The sequence below is a fragment of the Mya arenaria genome, chromosome 9, assembly GCF_026914265.1.
Source record: "Mya arenaria isolate MELC-2E11 chromosome 9, ASM2691426v1".
NCBI lineage: Eukaryota > Metazoa > Mollusca > Bivalvia > Myida > Myidae > Mya > Mya arenaria.
The window spans coordinates 49,566,160-49,582,947 of record NC_069130.1 but is presented as its reverse complement, the minus strand read 5'-3'; the positions used below and the strand labels follow the sequence as shown (position 1 = coordinate 49,582,947).

At 37.6% G+C, this 16,788-nt stretch overlaps 2 protein-coding genes across 2 annotated transcripts; both read right to left on the bottom strand.

Moving 5' to 3' along the window:
• Positions 1-678: 678 nt before the first annotated feature.
• Positions 679-9,037, bottom strand: LOC128245717 (sodium-dependent proline transporter-like). The gene is made up of 5 exons (XM_052963946.1): positions 8,307-9,037; positions 7,179-7,908; positions 6,610-6,698; positions 6,014-6,196; positions 679-3,078 (listed from the first exon to the last, which is right to left on the bottom strand). Exons 1-5 carry the CDS (start codon positions 8,913-8,915, stop codon positions 2,857-2,859), a joined length of 1,833 nt encoding a protein of 610 aa, XP_052819906.1. The 5' UTR covers positions 8,916-9,037; the 3' UTR covers positions 679-2,856.
• Positions 9,038-11,868: 2,831 nt separating this feature from the next.
• On the bottom strand, positions 11,869-16,612 carry LOC128203218 (uncharacterized). The gene is made up of 4 exons (XM_052904528.1): positions 16,509-16,612; positions 15,339-15,458; positions 13,406-14,774; positions 11,869-12,566 (listed from the first exon to the last, which is right to left on the bottom strand). The coding sequence occupies exons 2-4, from the start codon at positions 15,454-15,456 to the stop codon at positions 12,503-12,505; spliced, it is 1,551 nt and encodes a 516-aa protein (XP_052760488.1). The 5' UTR covers positions 15,457-15,458; positions 16,509-16,612; the 3' UTR covers positions 11,869-12,502.
• Positions 16,613-16,788: the final 176 nt, after the last annotated feature.

Below are 16,788 nucleotides of genomic sequence, written 5' to 3'. Positions count from 1 at the left end.
TTGAAATGTTACTATCCAACCACCTTAATAGGAACATCCATGATAATAGCTAAACCAATGAAAATATTTGCTTGTAACGAGGAAGACAACGATGACAACATATTGACAACCAGGTTATGCTACTGTAAATATTCATACGAGTATTGTTACGCAATTAATTAAAATAATGTCTTTTTCTAAGTTGTGTTGTTCTTAATATGTAAACTTTACCTATATTCAATGTCAGTAAGCGTTCTTAATGTTGCCTGCTTCATTATAAGTGCTAAATGCCTTTAAACTTGTTAGACTATTTAGTTTTGCTTACTGTATATCTTCATTACTAAGAAATAAAACAAAAAAATGCACATATATGTTTTACTTCCGCTTTATTTGATTTAAATTTCAAAGTTGTACGATTTCAGGAAAGTTTTTTTTTTAAATATGTTTAATCTTCAAGCTTCATTACATCAAGATTCGCATTTTAAGAGACCTAGTATCATTATACATGTTCAATGCCGGCGCGTGCGTGTCTGGACAGCCATCATTAATCATCAGGAAAGCGACTACGACGCATGTCCAAGATCGACCCCGGCACGAGGCGGTGCCTCAAGGTTGTATAATCGAATTATACTTATTATGGATCAGTAATAAATAACTCCAGCAGATGATGCAAGTTTATTTTACAATGAATACTCGTTCTCAAGTCCGTATACATAAAAACGTATTGTTAAAGGTGCACTCTCACAAATTGACAGTTTGACTTTCTTTTAACCTTGTCTCAGAATCAGCTGACTATGGCATCAACGGCTTCAATTAAGTCATATAAGATAACTAACGATAGAACATATCTCAACTGTATAGTTAACTTACGAGTAACTCATTTTTCCTAAAGCGTTAGTAACGCCATAAAATATCAATTTACCAACGTAAATATGAAGACTCCGATCTGATCTTTGGTCAGCAGTCTTATATCACTGGTTTCCAGACATTTACGCAAAATTTTGTTCATTCCAAGGCAAAAAATATTTTTGTGAAAACGGTCGTTCTGTGAGAGTGCAGCTTTAAGTTATCACAATTTAGGTCCCCCTTATTTTTCACAGAGTCTATTTATATTATATTTATATTGTCCTAAAGTTGATTCATTGAGGAAGCGTGTTCAAATAGTAATAATTGTTTACAAGTAAATTATGGCTTTATAAACAACTGTCAACCATTGTTTGACATCCTAAAACCTGATTTCAAAAGATATAATAAATAACAATAATGTAGTTAATTAAACGTTATATCTTTGATTAACAATCAGTCACATAACTTTAAGCGGAAGTCGACTTGCTATTAAATCTATACGACGATGCAAAACTTGAGCATGTTATCAATTTGACTGATAATAATCGCAAATGTTGATGTCAATATAAACAATGAGAGGGTCATCAAAACAAAAAATATATACAACATGACATAAGTAAGAAACAATACAATAGCAAACAGTATTGATATGAAACTTAAGTTCGAATATAAACCAAACTTATTAATATGTAAGTCAGGTACTACGCTAGTGTCATCAATAAAACTGTTTGTTTTACTTAAACGTTAACTAAAATACATAATTTATAGTCAATGTTAAGATTGATATAATAAGTTCCCTGAAATGCACCCACGCACTACATCTCACAAAATAAATTATTTATAATATACATGAATTGATACCATTATTTTTAATTGATAATATTAAAACAAGACGGCCAAAATGGCCCTATATCGCTCACCTGACTGAAACAGCCAACTAGTCAACCAGTCAGTGGTTATTAAGGACGTTTGTCAACGGCCACTACATGTGGCAACATACCAATGATCAAACCTCTTGGCCTTGCGGTTTCAGAGAAGGGGATATTTAAAGTTGTTACTATATAAGTATATAGAAAAACTGAGACGTCTGACCATTTTACACCACATGGTCATAATTTGAATAATTTTGGTAAAAGGACCATTTCATGAGGCTGCATACAAAATATCAAGTGCCTGTGCGTTGAGGTTTCAAAGAGAATATTTTAAAATATTTTACTTCATAAGTATATAGAAACCTTGTAACCCATGGGGAGGGTCAACTTTTGACCCAGGGGCATAATTTGAACGATCTTGGTAAAGGACTACTTACTGAGGCTGCATACGAAATATCATTGGTCTGGTCCATGGGGTTTCAGAGAAGAAAATGATTCAAGTTTTAAAAACTTCCACGACAGCATAGTTAAATATTCGTATTTTGGCACGATACTGTTCAGGATTCATTTTTGAAAACGTTCTTAAAACAAACATTTAACATTCAGTGTGATGTTTATTTTGTCTTCAAACTCTTGCGCATTAGTACGTTCGTTTCTTCATGGCTGTATACGAACTAGAGTGGGTTCATCCCGGATATGAACAAATGCGCATTCCATCCCGGCAAACCATTTTAGAATGTTGCTTTTTTGTTGGTTGCTACGAAATCAACATCGATCGAATTACAGTACATTGTACGTGCTATTCGACTGTTTGTTGTACTTCAGCTTAACCGTTAAAGTAGAAATAAAATCATATACTGTTTTATGTATCTAACATTATATGTACATTCAACTTCTAATTGCCATAAGTTGAAAATTTATTTTATATGACATAGCAACGAATAATATAACGAGCAATTTTATAATTAAGACTAAGAATAATTGTTTACATGCCAAGCTAAGATCATACTAATTGATTTCAGAACGTATCATTCATGACAAAAAAAAACTTTTGATTTACATTAAGTCCATTAAGAAACAAAGTATTTGTACGTTTTTTTGGCTTTTGGTCTTTCGTCTAGGTACTTAATAGTGCATTAATAATTTAAGAAGTATTTAATCATTTCTTTGCCTGATCTTCTAAAGCAAACGATACAACAGGAATACACGGCGCGTTCGACGACTGAGAACTGGGATTTGGAGCAGGCTGGTAAGTATGGGTTAAATTAGGGGTTTCCCTAGATGCCAGCTGGATGTCAATGTTGTCGACGTAGCGCGTTTGTACCCTATCGTCGGTGTTGCGTGGTCCCCAGCTTGAACTTTCTGATGTTGATAAACGAACCTGTGGAATTTGAAGCGAACTACATGTATGTATAAGTTGTTTAATTAAATATATAAAAAACTTCTGGATCGGACATTGTCCGGCATCAGGAGATGAAATTAACCAAAAAGTGAATAGAAGCTGAGAAATCATAAGCGACTCGGGAGTATCAGAGGGTAAATGGAATGACTCGGGAGTATCAGAGGGTAAATGGAACGACTCGGGAGAATAAGAGGGTGATTGAAATGACTCAGGAGTATAAGATAGTAGATTGAATGACTCGGGAGTATAAGAGGGTAAATGAAATGACTCGGGCGAATAAGAGGGTGATTGGAATGACTCGGGAGTATAAGATGGTAGATTGGATGGTTCGGGGGTATAAGAGGGTAAATGGAATGACTCGGAAGTATAAGAGGGAAAATGGAATGACTCGGGAGTTTAAGAGGGTAAATGAAATATCTCGGGAGTATAAGAGGGTACTCGGGAGAATAAGAGGTTAAATGGAATGACTCGGGCGTATAGGAGGGTACTCGGGAGTAAAAGAGGGTAAATGAAATTACTCGGGAGTATAAGAGGGTAAATGGAATAGCTCGGGAGTATAAGAGGGCAAATGGAATGACTCGGGAGTATAAGAGGGTAAATGGAATGACTCGGGAGTATAAGCGGGTAAATGGAATTACTCGGAAGTTTAAGAGGGTAAATGAAATATCTCGATAGTTTAAGAGGGTAAATGGAAGGACTCGGGAGTATAAGAGGGTACTCGGGAGAATAAGAGGTTAAATGGAATGACTCGGGCGTATAGGAGAGTACTCGGGAGTAAAAGAGGGTAAATGGGATTACTCGGGAGTATAAGAGGGTAAATGGAATAGCTCGGGAGTATAAGTGGGCAAATGGAATGACTCGGGAGTGTATAAGAGTGTAAATGGAATGACTCGGGAGTATAAGCGGGTAAATGGAATTACTCGGAAGTTTAAGAGGGTAAATGAAATATCTCGGGAGTTTAAGAGGGTAAATGAAATATCTCGGGAGTATAAGAGGGTACTCGGGAGAATAAGAGGTTAAATGGAATGACTCGGGCGTATAGGATGGTACTCGGGAGTAAAAGAGGGTAAATGGGATTACTCGGGAGTATCAGAGGGTAAATGGAATAGCTCGGGAGTATAAGAGGGCAAATGGAATGACTCGGGAGTATAAGAGGGTAAATTGGAATAGCTCGGGAGTATAAGAGGGCAAATGGAAGGACTCGGGAGTATAAGAGGGTAAATGGAATGACTCGGGAGTATAAGATGGTAGATTGGATGGTTCGGGGGTATAAGAGGGTAAATGGAATGACTCGGAAGTATAAGAGGGAAAATGGAATGACTCGGGAGTTTAAGAGGGTAAATGAAATATCTCGGGAGTATAAGAGGGTACTCGGGAGAATAAGAGGTTAAATGGAATGACTCGGGCGTATAGGAGGGTACTCGGGAGTAAAAGAGGGTAAATGAAATTACTCGGGAGTATAAGAGGGTAAATGGAATAGCTCGGGAGTATAAGAGGGCAAATGGAATGACTCGGGAGTATAAGAGGGTAAATGGAATGACTCGGGAGTATAAGCGGGTAAATGGAATTACTCGGAAGTTTAAGAGGGTAAATGAAATATCTCGGGAGTTTAAGAGGGTAAATGAAATATCTCGGGAGTATAAGAGGGTACTCGGGAGAATAAGAGGTTAAATGGAATGACTCGGGCGTATAGGAGGGTACTCGGGAGTAAAAGAGGGTAAATGGGATTACTCGGGAGTATAAGAGGGTAAATGGAATAGCTCGGGAGTATAAGAGGGCAAATGGAATGACTCGGGAGTATAAGAGGGTAAATGGAATATCTCGGGAGTATAAGAGGGCAAATGGAATGACTCGGGAGTATAAGAGGGTAAATGGAATGACTCGGGAGTATAAGCGGGTGAATGGAATTACTTGGAAGTATAAGAGGGTAAATGAAATGACTCGGGAGAATAAGAGGGTACTCGGGAGAAGTATAAGAGGGTAAATGGAATGACTCGGGATTCTAAGAGGGTTCTCGGGAGTATATGAGGGTAAATGGAATGACTCGGGAGTATAAGAGGGTAAATGGAATGACTCGGGAGTATAAGAGGGTAAATGGAATGACTCGGGAGTATAAGAGGGTAAATGGAATTAATCGGGAGTATAAGCGGGTAAATGGAATTACTTGGAAGTATAAGAGGGTAATGAAATGACTCGGAAGTATAAGAGGGTAAATGAAATGACTCGGGAGTATAAGAGGGTAAATGGAATGACTCGGGAGTATAAGAGGGTAAATGAAATGACTCGGGAGAATAAGAGGGTATTGGGAGTATAAGAAGGTAAATGGAATGACTCGGGAGTATAAGAGGGTAAATGAAATGACTCGGGAGAATAAGAGGGTATCGGTAGTATAAGAGGGTAAATGGAATGACTCGGGATTCTAAGAGGGTACTCGGGAGTATAAGAGGGTAAATGGAATGACTCGGGAGTATACGAGGGTAAAGGAAATGATTCGAGAGAATAAGAGGGTACTCGGGAGTATAAGAGGGTAAATTGAATGACTCGGAAGTATAAGAGAGAAAATGTAATGACTCGGGAGTATAAGAGGATAAATGGAATAAGCGTTGTGTGCGAGGAACTGAATTAGATGAAGCTGGTGTAGAAGACTGTTAATAAACTTAAACGGACGTTAATAATACTGAAAGAAATAAGCCGATATCACAGGAATGCAAATGCATCTTGTCGGTAGTACAAAAGGGTAATGTTTTTAACCCTGCATGTTATGACGCAGGAAACAAGAGAGTAAATGAATTGAATGAGCAGTACATTACCGAAATGTACGTGAGTGGCAGGATGAACAGAAAATAAACACAAGGGAGATAATAAAATAAATCGGGAATGTATTTTAGTTAAATAGGGGAAATATTATTCTCACCATCTTCCAGACGTTCGTCATTCTGTGTTCCCGGTGTCTGATAACTTGGATCAGTGCAGTTACCCCGGTGATTATGATCGGGGTGACGATGATCAACAAGCCTATCGTTTCACCTCTTGATGTCACTTCCTGTTCGTTGTAGGATGACGGCGAATAGCTGATGGCGGAAGCGATGAAAATGAACTGAAGAGGAGATATTTATGCAGCTGAGACGCTATCAATAACATCATTTAATAGACCATATATCACGTTTTGTTGGATTAAAAACATCAAACATTATGCGTTAATTTTGTATTATGTATTTTAATAATTATATAAAAAGGCTTCATAGATATTTTAAGCCAAGTGTGATAGTCATCAACATGAACCTTTGGCGTTCCTTTAAGGACATCGTCTGAGCTTCTGTTTTCTGACCATATGTTGGAGAAGAATAAAACAGTTGTTTTGCTATTTCTCATTTTGCTGAAATTTAGTTTGCTTTAGCTTTTTAACCCGTCAGATACCCTCTCCCTCACAAAACCTACCTACCCTCTATCCCCTTTCTCAATCTGTCAAATGGAGCTTACTAAAATTTAACAGAAATGAAATATACAAACGATGCTAAAAGCTGGTACTGTCGTCATCCATGTAAGCCGTAGATACCACTGCGCCCAAATAAAGCGTTTTCCCACCATAAGTTCCATATCTGCATGGTAAACATAATTTATTCGTTTTCATCTGGTTCAATCATACAGCATATCGCATACCGTTCCACACTAAATATTTAAGACATCGTTCAAATCATTAATCTAAAATATGCATTTAAACGAACATAAACAAGTGGTTTCATATGTTTTTGTTTATATTACCGTTATTTTACTGATATCTGCCATACAGCTTTTGCATCTCCTATGTTATTGTTAAGATGAGGCTTGATTTGAGTTCATAAAAAACTGGAAATAATTTGTAAGTGTTGAAATTCGTTTCATATTTCTTAAAATGTTATCAAACATCACTGAGCAGTACTTTATTTACTCCGGATTTGTTTTCCTACCAATCAGAGTTAAGTTATTATTCACCTCGGAAATCTTTTCTACCAATCACAACGCAGTAATTTAATAAAATCCCACAAATTGCTTATAATTATTATGTTATACAATTTAAAAAATACATATTATGGCATTACCTGCAATAAACTTCTTGAGACCATATATCCAACATACGGCAACGCTTTCCAGTAGCAGGAACATGGTAAAACTGAAGTTTGATGCGTAATGGTCCATCATTACAACAATGTGGATCCCTCCGTCCGTCACTAGTGGTATACCCAGAATAAAATGGAGAGAACAGATCCCTAGTAGTATCGACTTCTTTCGTCGCACAACTTTGGACGGGAAAACGTCTTCGATTGACGCATAGATCGTCCATACCATCACGAATAAAGAGTCTAGCCCGAGGGTGAAAACCATTGTGAAAAACAGGAACACCCAAAGCGCCGATCCAGGAAGTTGCGAAATCCCTTGTATGTAGGAGATAAAAATCAGCCCGGGGCCGTTGTCGACCACATCAGAAATCGGTTTGTTCAGTGTGTCAGCCGCGTGGCCGATAAACAAAAACACAATGAAACCACATAACAAACTAGTCCCAGTATTGGCGATACAAAGCACAACCCCATCCCGGAATAGGTTATTATGGAACTTGTTATAACTCGCAAGAACGATATGGGACCCGAAACCCACGCCAATGGAATACATTGCTTGGGTGGCGGCGCTGGCCCATATGGACAAATCGGATAGTTTGCTCCAATCGGGATTTATGAAGTAATGGACGCCCACTTTATAGCCCGGTAGCGTCACACCGCGGACAAGCAGGATGAGTAGCAAAAGGACCGGAAATGTGGCTGTCACGTACGTCACCTGTTAATAAAGAGAAAGTAACTGGAAAGTGACTTGAATGTTATGATCGGTTAAAACAACATGGATATAATATTGTTCGGCCGGTGTGTAACGGTTAAAAAGAATGGACTTAATTCGAAGATCTGTCACAATTAGAAAAAGCCGAATTTCAAAACCATATGCAGTATTCAATAGTAGCACTTTAGCGTAAATATGTTGTTATTGTTGTTGCTATTTGTTTGTGTTGTTATTGTTGTTGATGCTGTTATTGCTGTTGTTTTTGGTGTTGTTATTGTTGATGTTGTTGTTGATGGTGGTGTTGTTATTGTTGTTGTTTCTGTGTTGTTGTTTTCTTTTAAAAACATCAGTGGTTTCGCAATAATAATTAAAAACGATGAAATTATAGAAAATGTCATTACCTTCGCGATTGAGCGTATCCCTCGTAGACAACAGTAGAACAAGAACAGCCAGACGAACAGGAGACAAATACAGTTCCGGCCGACAACGGCCCCTAAATTGTCAAAGCCCTTTGGGTCTCTCCCAACATTATCCCCTTCCCCATGCACTCGTAAAACAAACCGGTTCCAGTAATGTTCTGATGTAGAGTGATTTTGGCAAAGCTCGGGCTGCTCGGTTGTATTCGCACATTGCCATGGCAACGGACCACCTATATTGACAAATGCCACAGTCATATAAAAGAGGGAGTACATCACAATAACAGAATAGTAGATATTGGTCATCAACAGGTTAAATATCATAGCCCATCCAACACCTTTGAGTAGTGGGCAAATTTTCCAGATGGAAATGGCGCCCTCGGAAGCGATTTGTCCAAGAAACATTTCCAAAAATAGCGTAGGAAATGAGCACAAGATTAAAGCGAGTAAATACGGTATCATGAATGCACCGCCGCCGTTGATGTAACAGCGGTACGGGAAGCGCCAAATATTGCCCAGTCCGACGGTGTATCCCATATTTGTGAAAAGAAACTCTAGCCGTCCTCGCCATTGTAACCGGGCTCTTTCTTCCATTTCCGGTTGTATGCTGTTGTTGTTGTTTTTATCTATTTAAGTTTTTCCTGAACTTACTTGGCCATGTGTGCCTCTAAAACTAAACGGATTATAACTGCTATAATTAAATTACAGCGCAGCTCCTAAATTGATCGATCTTGAAACTAAAATAAAACTGTTTGTCTGCAGCTTGAAAATAAATGCACGTCTATTTGACAACATTCCAATCTAGCAGATTGTACTGTAAATAGCTTTCGTATCACGGGGGGACTGTTTTCGCATCTTCCTTTTTAGTATTTTGTCTGTTTCATTTTTCTTAAAAAGCTAAATAAGCCACAAACCAAAGGGTAAATATGTAAATAACTAAACTATTAAGTCGGCATTAGCTGGGCGCAGCGGTCGACTTATTGGTTTTAGAATAATAATATATGCCATGTGTTTCCGCTCCCGATAGAAAAGTCCGGCCCGAGGGCACCTGCGTTGCCAGGTCACGAGGTTTGCCGAGTTACCGGCTAGCAGGGTGCCCGTGCGTATCAGGAATATAAGTTTCGCGAAAATTAAACCCTGACAAAATAAAGCAACGTACAATTCACAGAACAGGGGAACTTCCCCTTTAATTTCAATATCTTAAGAAGTATTTTTAACCAATTGTTTGAATACAGACTGTACGAGTAAGTTAATATATTGCCAATCGTATTAATTAGTGACAATATGAACTCCGGATTTATTAGATTTCAAAAGATTCCAAAATAGCAGGAAGTGAAGTAATTGGGGAATATTGCATCCAGCCAATCAGTTCGCCTATAGGCCGACAATTAATATGATTAATCATTCAGAAGTGCAGTTTTTTAACTTAACAGACATACAGTCATAAGTGAAATCGCGCTATATTCTAAGTCAGTTAGAACACATTATGTAAAATCTCTTTTTGTCGCTGCGCCCTCCTTTATCATTCAGATTTTACACACTAAGTTCTATAACTAGTGCATTGCAGAGATATACAGCCTAAGTAATATGTATTTTAACTAAAATTAATGTAACTACTTTTAATATTAATGGGTATTAACCCATTAAAGATAAAAAAGGAACAAATGTCACGTTTTAATTTACTTAAATGGAATAAATTAACGGCGAAACATTTTGTGAAGTAAGACTAGTATTTATTTTACGCAGCATTATTTATTTAACTTCATTAGTTTACTTAAAACGAATATAAACAGATTTAATTGCGTTTTATTTGTGAAATGTAAGACTAACATATTGTAAACGTAGTATTGTTTACATAAATTCCTTAGGTTGTTTACAACGAATCAAAATAGGTGTATACCACTATATCCATGTGTAACATACCGGGCAAAAGTGGACCAGTGGTATAGTTGTCCGCCTTTCAACAACGAGGTCGTTGGTTTAATCCCCGCCAGAGGAGCTTTCTAATGACCCCCCCCCCCCCATATTTACTTATCAGTACTGGGCTTTGCCCGGGAATCGGATCCGATAGTGTTTCTATCAGTTTAATATCAGCTTTCGTCACCATCGAGTCAAATGAAGATAGTATGAACCAAATACATGTTTGAAAGGCACTTAAAAGAGCAGCTATATTTTCCCGCCACGTAATATGAGTTATATCCGAAATGAGTCGCCATCATGAATTACGTCATTTGAGTTTGGGTATACATGTATGTATATATATATATATATAGAGAGAGAGAGAGAGAGGGGATAGTTGTTTGTTAAAGTGACACTCTTATTCAAATTTAATACATACAGAAGTATAACAAACATCAATTTTGACTATTAAACCTTGAACTACTTACTAAATAATGCATTTATGGAAAATATTAATTACTGATAACAAGATTGTAACCGTGTATTTAATAGCAGAAAGCGCAAAAATATTAATGATTGGTGAATGCTGAAAGATTTACTGTAGTCTACTATAATACCATAAGGTAGATATACCGTGTTTTATGCTCATTTCTTTCAAATTAAACTCGGTAACCTTCATAAGAACGATTTGTTTTCGACATTAATTCATCCTTTTTGGAATATTAAAAAATGTTATTAATTGTCGTAATTCTTATTTGGTAGTAAGAGCGCATCTTTAAGCTACGAGTGAACCATTTACTTGTAGAGTACACGAGGTGAAATATATTGCAATCTTACACTAAAATAAACCATTTTTCTTTTTAGTATACGCCCTCAATTGGTATGAAAAAACCCTTTAATTATAGATTTTCAGAATAATGCGTCAAATCTGTTGTGTTTAAATGAAGTTAAACATATTTTAAATGCGTACAGTTCCATTTGAGCTCATTTCCTTAAGCGAAAGTACTTGAAATGCTCAAATAATCCAAAGCAAACGTCAGATAGTTGTTAAGGAAGTTACTGCTGGAAATTAAATTCCGTGGTTGTAAGGAAAGTAAGTGTTTGTTAATGAATTAATTGGCTGCTAAGAAAGTCATATATTGTTCTGGAAGTCATTGGTTGCCAGGGAATATTCGAACTTTCGTTTGCATCCGGAGTTTCTAAGGAAGTCATTGGTTGCCATGAATGAAGGTAGTTTGTAATCAAGTCATGGTTGCAAAGAGAGACCTTTTTTGTCCAGGAAGTCAATGGTTGCTATGGAAGTCATTGGTTGCTGAGAATGTCATAAGCTCATAAGGAAGTAAATGGGTACTCGGGAGTGATCTGGTTTAAAAAGTAGTAATTTGTTGCTAAGGAAGCCATTGGTTGCTTAGAAAGTCATTGGTTGCTATGAATGTACCCATGGACGTAATTTGAACAATCTTGGCAAATGGCCACTACATGAGACTTCATACCAAATTTCAAAGGTCTGGGATTTGCGGTTGCAGAGAAGAATATATTATTATATTTTTTTAATAAATATATGAATTTAGTCATATCGATATAAAAAGTAAACTGAAGGGGGGTGGGGGGGGGGGGGCGAGGGGGATCGCCGGATGCGACCCCCACATCCCTGAATCCGCTAGTGTTAATACAGGTGTATGATGCCTTTTGTTTACATCTTTAAATGAACATGAAAATATTTTTGTTACATTGGAACAATTTAATAAATCTTACTACACAAATACGATAATTATGGTATATAAATGCCTATAAATTACCACATATACTAGGTGTCATTCAAAATTCATATATCACATCAATAATAGAAATAAACAAGTAGTTCTAAATTATGCGCTTTTTCAAAAAGATGTACATAACATAAGGAAAGAACAATAATGCAAAGAATAAGGACCAGAGTCAAACATAACATATGTATAGTCATACAAAAATAATGTGAATTTCAAAGACAGGAATGTACTATATTCCTATCAAATTCCTTTATTTAAATGACTGGCGACAATTAAAGTATGTTTCTGATACTAAATTACAATACCCTATCAAGTTCAAAATTGTGACGTCAATCTTCTGAGAAAAAAAATTCATTCATTGACGTCACTCTTCTGACATTTTTGTTCCTCGCGTCATTCGTCTGAAGTAAGTGAAATAATTCTCCTAACGATTCAATATAATTTCTAAGTGATGTGAATCTTCCGACAATTAGCTCCAATAAGTGACGTCACTCCTCTGCATGGTGAATGTATCTATCTGCCAGTGCTGTCATCTGCCATTTGTTGGCCATTATACACAGCTTTACCGAATCCTCTCCTGTTAAACAAAAAAAGCCATTTCATTTCATACATTTTAAATTATGTTTGATAATAACTCGAATTTATTTAATAATATCTCAAAATACATCTCGTAGGGAGATGCTGGACCTGCGAAACGCTAACTGTTCGCGTACGTGTACGTGTAGACTATAGCGAAGTCACAGTATATGTACATTGTACATGTTTAAAACGGCACATACAAAAGGCAAAAGGCACAAGGAAATGAGTTAAATGCTAGCGCATAAGAACAGAAAGTATATATATTCTGGTTCGCGTTACCCTACCACGTCTACGAAAGGGCGCCGACCCTATCGTTTTATTAGCCCGTTGGTTAAAATTTAGTGTATGTATGTGTGTGTTTGTGTGTGTGCGCGTGCGTGCGTGTGTGTCTGTATGTTTTAATATGTACTGTAGTTTATTTCATTTTCTTATGTGAAAAAAGTAGAGATTGAGATTTCACTTAAGTTTTTTTGTGTCATTTCGGCCAGGTTCTTGTTAAAATAAGTTTGCGTATTATTTGTCGCTTATTATTTGAATAATTATACAGATATGTGAATGGCCTCGCCCAACGACGATGGTGAGACAGCCGACGCATGCGACACCGAGGCTATGACAGAACCTTAATAATTTCCATAGCATAATATACATATAATTTAGAACACATCATGATGTTTTTATAAAATGATACTTATATACATGTATGTTAAAATTCATTTGAATGGATAGGAACAATCCGGACAGACAACCGGATTACCGGTTTCGGATAGACTTAGGCTAGCATTTTAGCGTCGAAAACCATTCATTCCTTGAAAAAATACACCAAAATGTAGTAAGTACCTTGTTTCAGATGTAGTTTCTGTTCTGTCAACTATTGCACGTGTAATCATGGAGAAAAACGCAAAGATTCCCATGAACACCGCCAGAATCCCGCTGACCAACGTATCAACATTACAGCCATACTTCCTCGGTTTTCCATGAATCATCATCAAGTAATGATTGAACTGCTTCTTCGCTAGAGCGTCATGGTCGAATGGATAAGGCGCGCCGAGGCGGTAGGCTGCAGCCAGACCGGACATGACGGCCGCCTCGTGAGTGTTGACCAGCGTGTACGCCCCCGCGTAATATGTGTTCCGCTTGCCTTGGATGTAGCGCATAAGAGGGACGCTAAAAGCAAAATGACGCCATGTGTGAGAGAATTGACGCCACCAATGCCGATACATAACCTTTTCCGTTTTGATTTTGGGAAATGTCCAAAAACGTTGGTTTTCGTCGTCCAAGAATATTGTCTGAAAAACATGCTGCTTTTCGTCTCTTATTTTCTTGAGCTGCGGTTGGTAATTGGAGAGGTCGAAGGACATTTCAATTTTGGTCGGATCGCTTTCGTCTGTTCGTACTAGATATTGATCTTTCTCTTTATGAAGCTCGTAGTGTTTGTTCATGTAATCTTCATCTTCATGAGTGACAATCAGGTCGTTGAAGTATCGAACATTTCCAAGGGTTTGCTTTTCCATGAAGCTTGGATCTTTGAGTATCCCAAGAGCTGTTTCAGCGTCACAAGCAAAAATGACGTCATCAAACCATTCTTTTCCTCCTTCTTTATCGGTGACAACAATACCATCACGATGACGTGAGACGGATTTCACAGGCCTGTTTCTGAAATATTTTGCTCCAGACTTTGATATAATTGTTTCATACATTTCCTCAAGATTTGGAAACGCGAACATTTCCGGTGTCTGACTAAGCAGACGATCACTGTCGTAATCGAAAAGCCGTAAATCGTCGTCAAGAAAAACACGCGCCATTATAGCAGACGACACATCAGGTGTTTGATTTCCGGTCCCGAAAAACAATGCGGTCAATGGAAACACCATTTCATTCATGAATTCATCAGAATACCCAAACCACTTCAAAACTTTGGAGATCGGCAGGAAAATGAACAATGCCTCGAACCGGTTTATCAACTTCAACGTTTTCTCAAATCGAGCAATGTCCTTTTGTAATCGCTTAGTTAAATCGGAATCGTCGTAATTCGTCCAAGCCGTTTTCCCTTTCCCGAAGGATATCATCATGTGCACTGGGTCTGTAGTGAAGCCGTGCAGGGATAAAATGTTGACCGTGTTTCTATACGTTGGTGTCCCGCCCTGGACACCGTAGTTTACGTAAGTGCCACGTTGTTCTTCAAGACTTGCGGTACAAGCCACTCCACCTGAAAGGACCCCATGATATAAATAATTGGTCAATGTTATATGTGGTCAATATATTGACGTTTTGTTTGATAACTCAAGACTTGCGGTACAAGCCACTCCACCTGAAAGGACCCCATGATAAAAATAATTGGTCAATGTTATATGTGGTCAATATATTGACGTTTTGTTTGTTAACTCACTATTTCGAAGGCATATCTTAATAAATAAAGTTCTGTTATCCTGTTACACCTAAAAAGACTGACATCCATTTAATTATAGTTATAACCTCGACTGAAACGCAAAACAATTCATAAATAGTAAGCTAATCAGTGTACTCTGTAGATACTCAAAATATAAAAGTGTATATGAAAAGTAGCAACGTGGCACTATCGCACCGTCATTAAATTTGTTGACGGAAAATTATATTCAAATAGATTTTAGTTCTGCAACAGCTTGATAAAAATGTCAACTCGACGATGGGCAATAATGCTTATTGATGTACGCAGAAGAGTGCGATAATGATAATTATTCTGAAGGACACCCCCGTATTAATATCTCTAACACAAAACCCAGCCCCTCCCTACCTGGCACGGCGTTCCTGTCCCATATCTCGACATCAAACACCTTCGGGTGTTTTCCTAGGCTGAAAGCGGCCGCCGTCCCTGCCGCCCCCGACCCAACGATTAACACGCGCCGCGGCATACCTGCGAGGGTAAAAATTAAAAAGCTAAGAGTAACCTTATTGGAGTATGCCATCATCCTTTTATGAGACCTTGAAAAGTTGTTTCAAGCTTGCCTTTTCAACTTTTATATAGCGCATCCTTCTGTGTAGGTCTACAGTTAAGGGAGTGGTATGTCGTCACGGCAGGGCTAACTGACCGTGTAACTCAGCCCCCGTCAGCCCCCGGAAACCGTGACTTGTCCGAAATGTTACTTTTTAAGGTAAAGATATTTTCTGAACACCATTCAATGCGCACCAATAGTTTATGGTTATAAACGCCACCTGGCGATTATTAACAAGGGGACGTTGTTTGCTTAATGAATCGAACTTTTAAATTCTGACTGGTCAATATAGGGTCAAACAAGTCTTCTGAAACCCGAAACAATAAAGTATCTGAGTCATGAAAAATAGTTCAATGCATATAACCAGAACCTCTAATACGAGAATGTAATCCCTTGAAAGCTGATTCTCATTTCAGCATGCACTCCGACAGACTTGTGCAATAATGTCAGAAGTTCATTGAAGGATTATAAATATAAAATATGTACCAGTACCAGAAACACAATTATAATTTGCATCATTAATTAATATATTGTTGATAGAATGATGAACAATTACTTCGAGCAGGGTCACAACTAGTCTAAAATAATACACTTTCGTATAAAAATCCGTCCACCGGCAACAAACATGTACATGTAAAATTATTTGGACTACATGACACATCACATTTATTATCAATAATTAAATAATAGCATTTGATTGCCATACTGGTGAGGATTTATACGGGTCAATTTTATAAAATCTGTCATTAAGAATATCTGGCGACTTGCTTTACCAGCTCTGATTAAAAATTACGTAACCAAACCAAGTACAGTGTTATGTGTACTGTATCGTCAGACATGAACATGTTAAAACAAAGCGAAAGTGAAACTTATAAACCTAGGCTATTCTTTACAAAATTAAAACTTGACTAAGTAAAATTAATGTTACGTTAAACGAATAGAGAATGTTAAAAATGTATAACATTTCTTACCTTGTGTATCTGTTCACCAAGCCAAACGTATGAAGTGGTCCTATTTCAATTTATTTTTGTTTCATAACAATGCACGCATGAGTAAACGCGAAGTTTAAAAATAGCGAGAGATATTGACCCAGCAACAACCAAGGTTAAACTCAACTATGATGAAAACAAATATAGCTCACGTTTGATCAGAACAATTATGCACCAGTCAATTGTCAACCACGGCCTCCAAGGTCCGGGGAATAGCGGGGACTTTAACTTTTGGTCCAACCAAGCCCGGGTAAAATCCCCG

What these genes read in the sequence shown, in the direction of transcription:
- LOC128245717 (XM_052963946.1), bottom strand. Translation starts at nt 8,915, where the DNA reads ATGGAAGAAAGAGCCCGGTTACAATGGCGAGGACGGCTAGAGTTTCTT. An exon ending in TCTCAAGAAGTTTATTGCAG is followed by an intron (nt 6,699 to 7,178) that starts GTAATGCCATAA and finishes TTTACCATGCAG; the next exon opens with ATATGGAACTTATGGTGGGA. An exon ending in TGACGAACGTCTGGAAGATG is followed by an intron (nt 3,079 to 6,013) that starts GTGAGAATAATA and finishes CAAATTCCACAG; the next exon opens with GTTCGTTTATCAACATCAGA.
- LOC128203218 (XM_052904528.1), bottom strand. Translation starts at nt 15,456, where the DNA reads ATGCCGCGGCGCGTGTTAATCGTTGGGTCGGGGGCGGCAGGGACGGCG. An exon ending in GGACAGGAACGCCGTGCCAG is followed by an intron (nt 14,775 to 15,338) that starts GTAGGGAGGGGC and finishes GGGTCCTTTCAG; the next exon opens with GTGGAGTGGCTTGTACCGCA. An exon ending in GAAACTACATCTGAAACAAG is followed by an intron (nt 12,567 to 13,405) that starts GTACTTACTACA and finishes TTTGTTTAACAG; the next exon opens with GAGAGGATTCGGTAAAGCTG.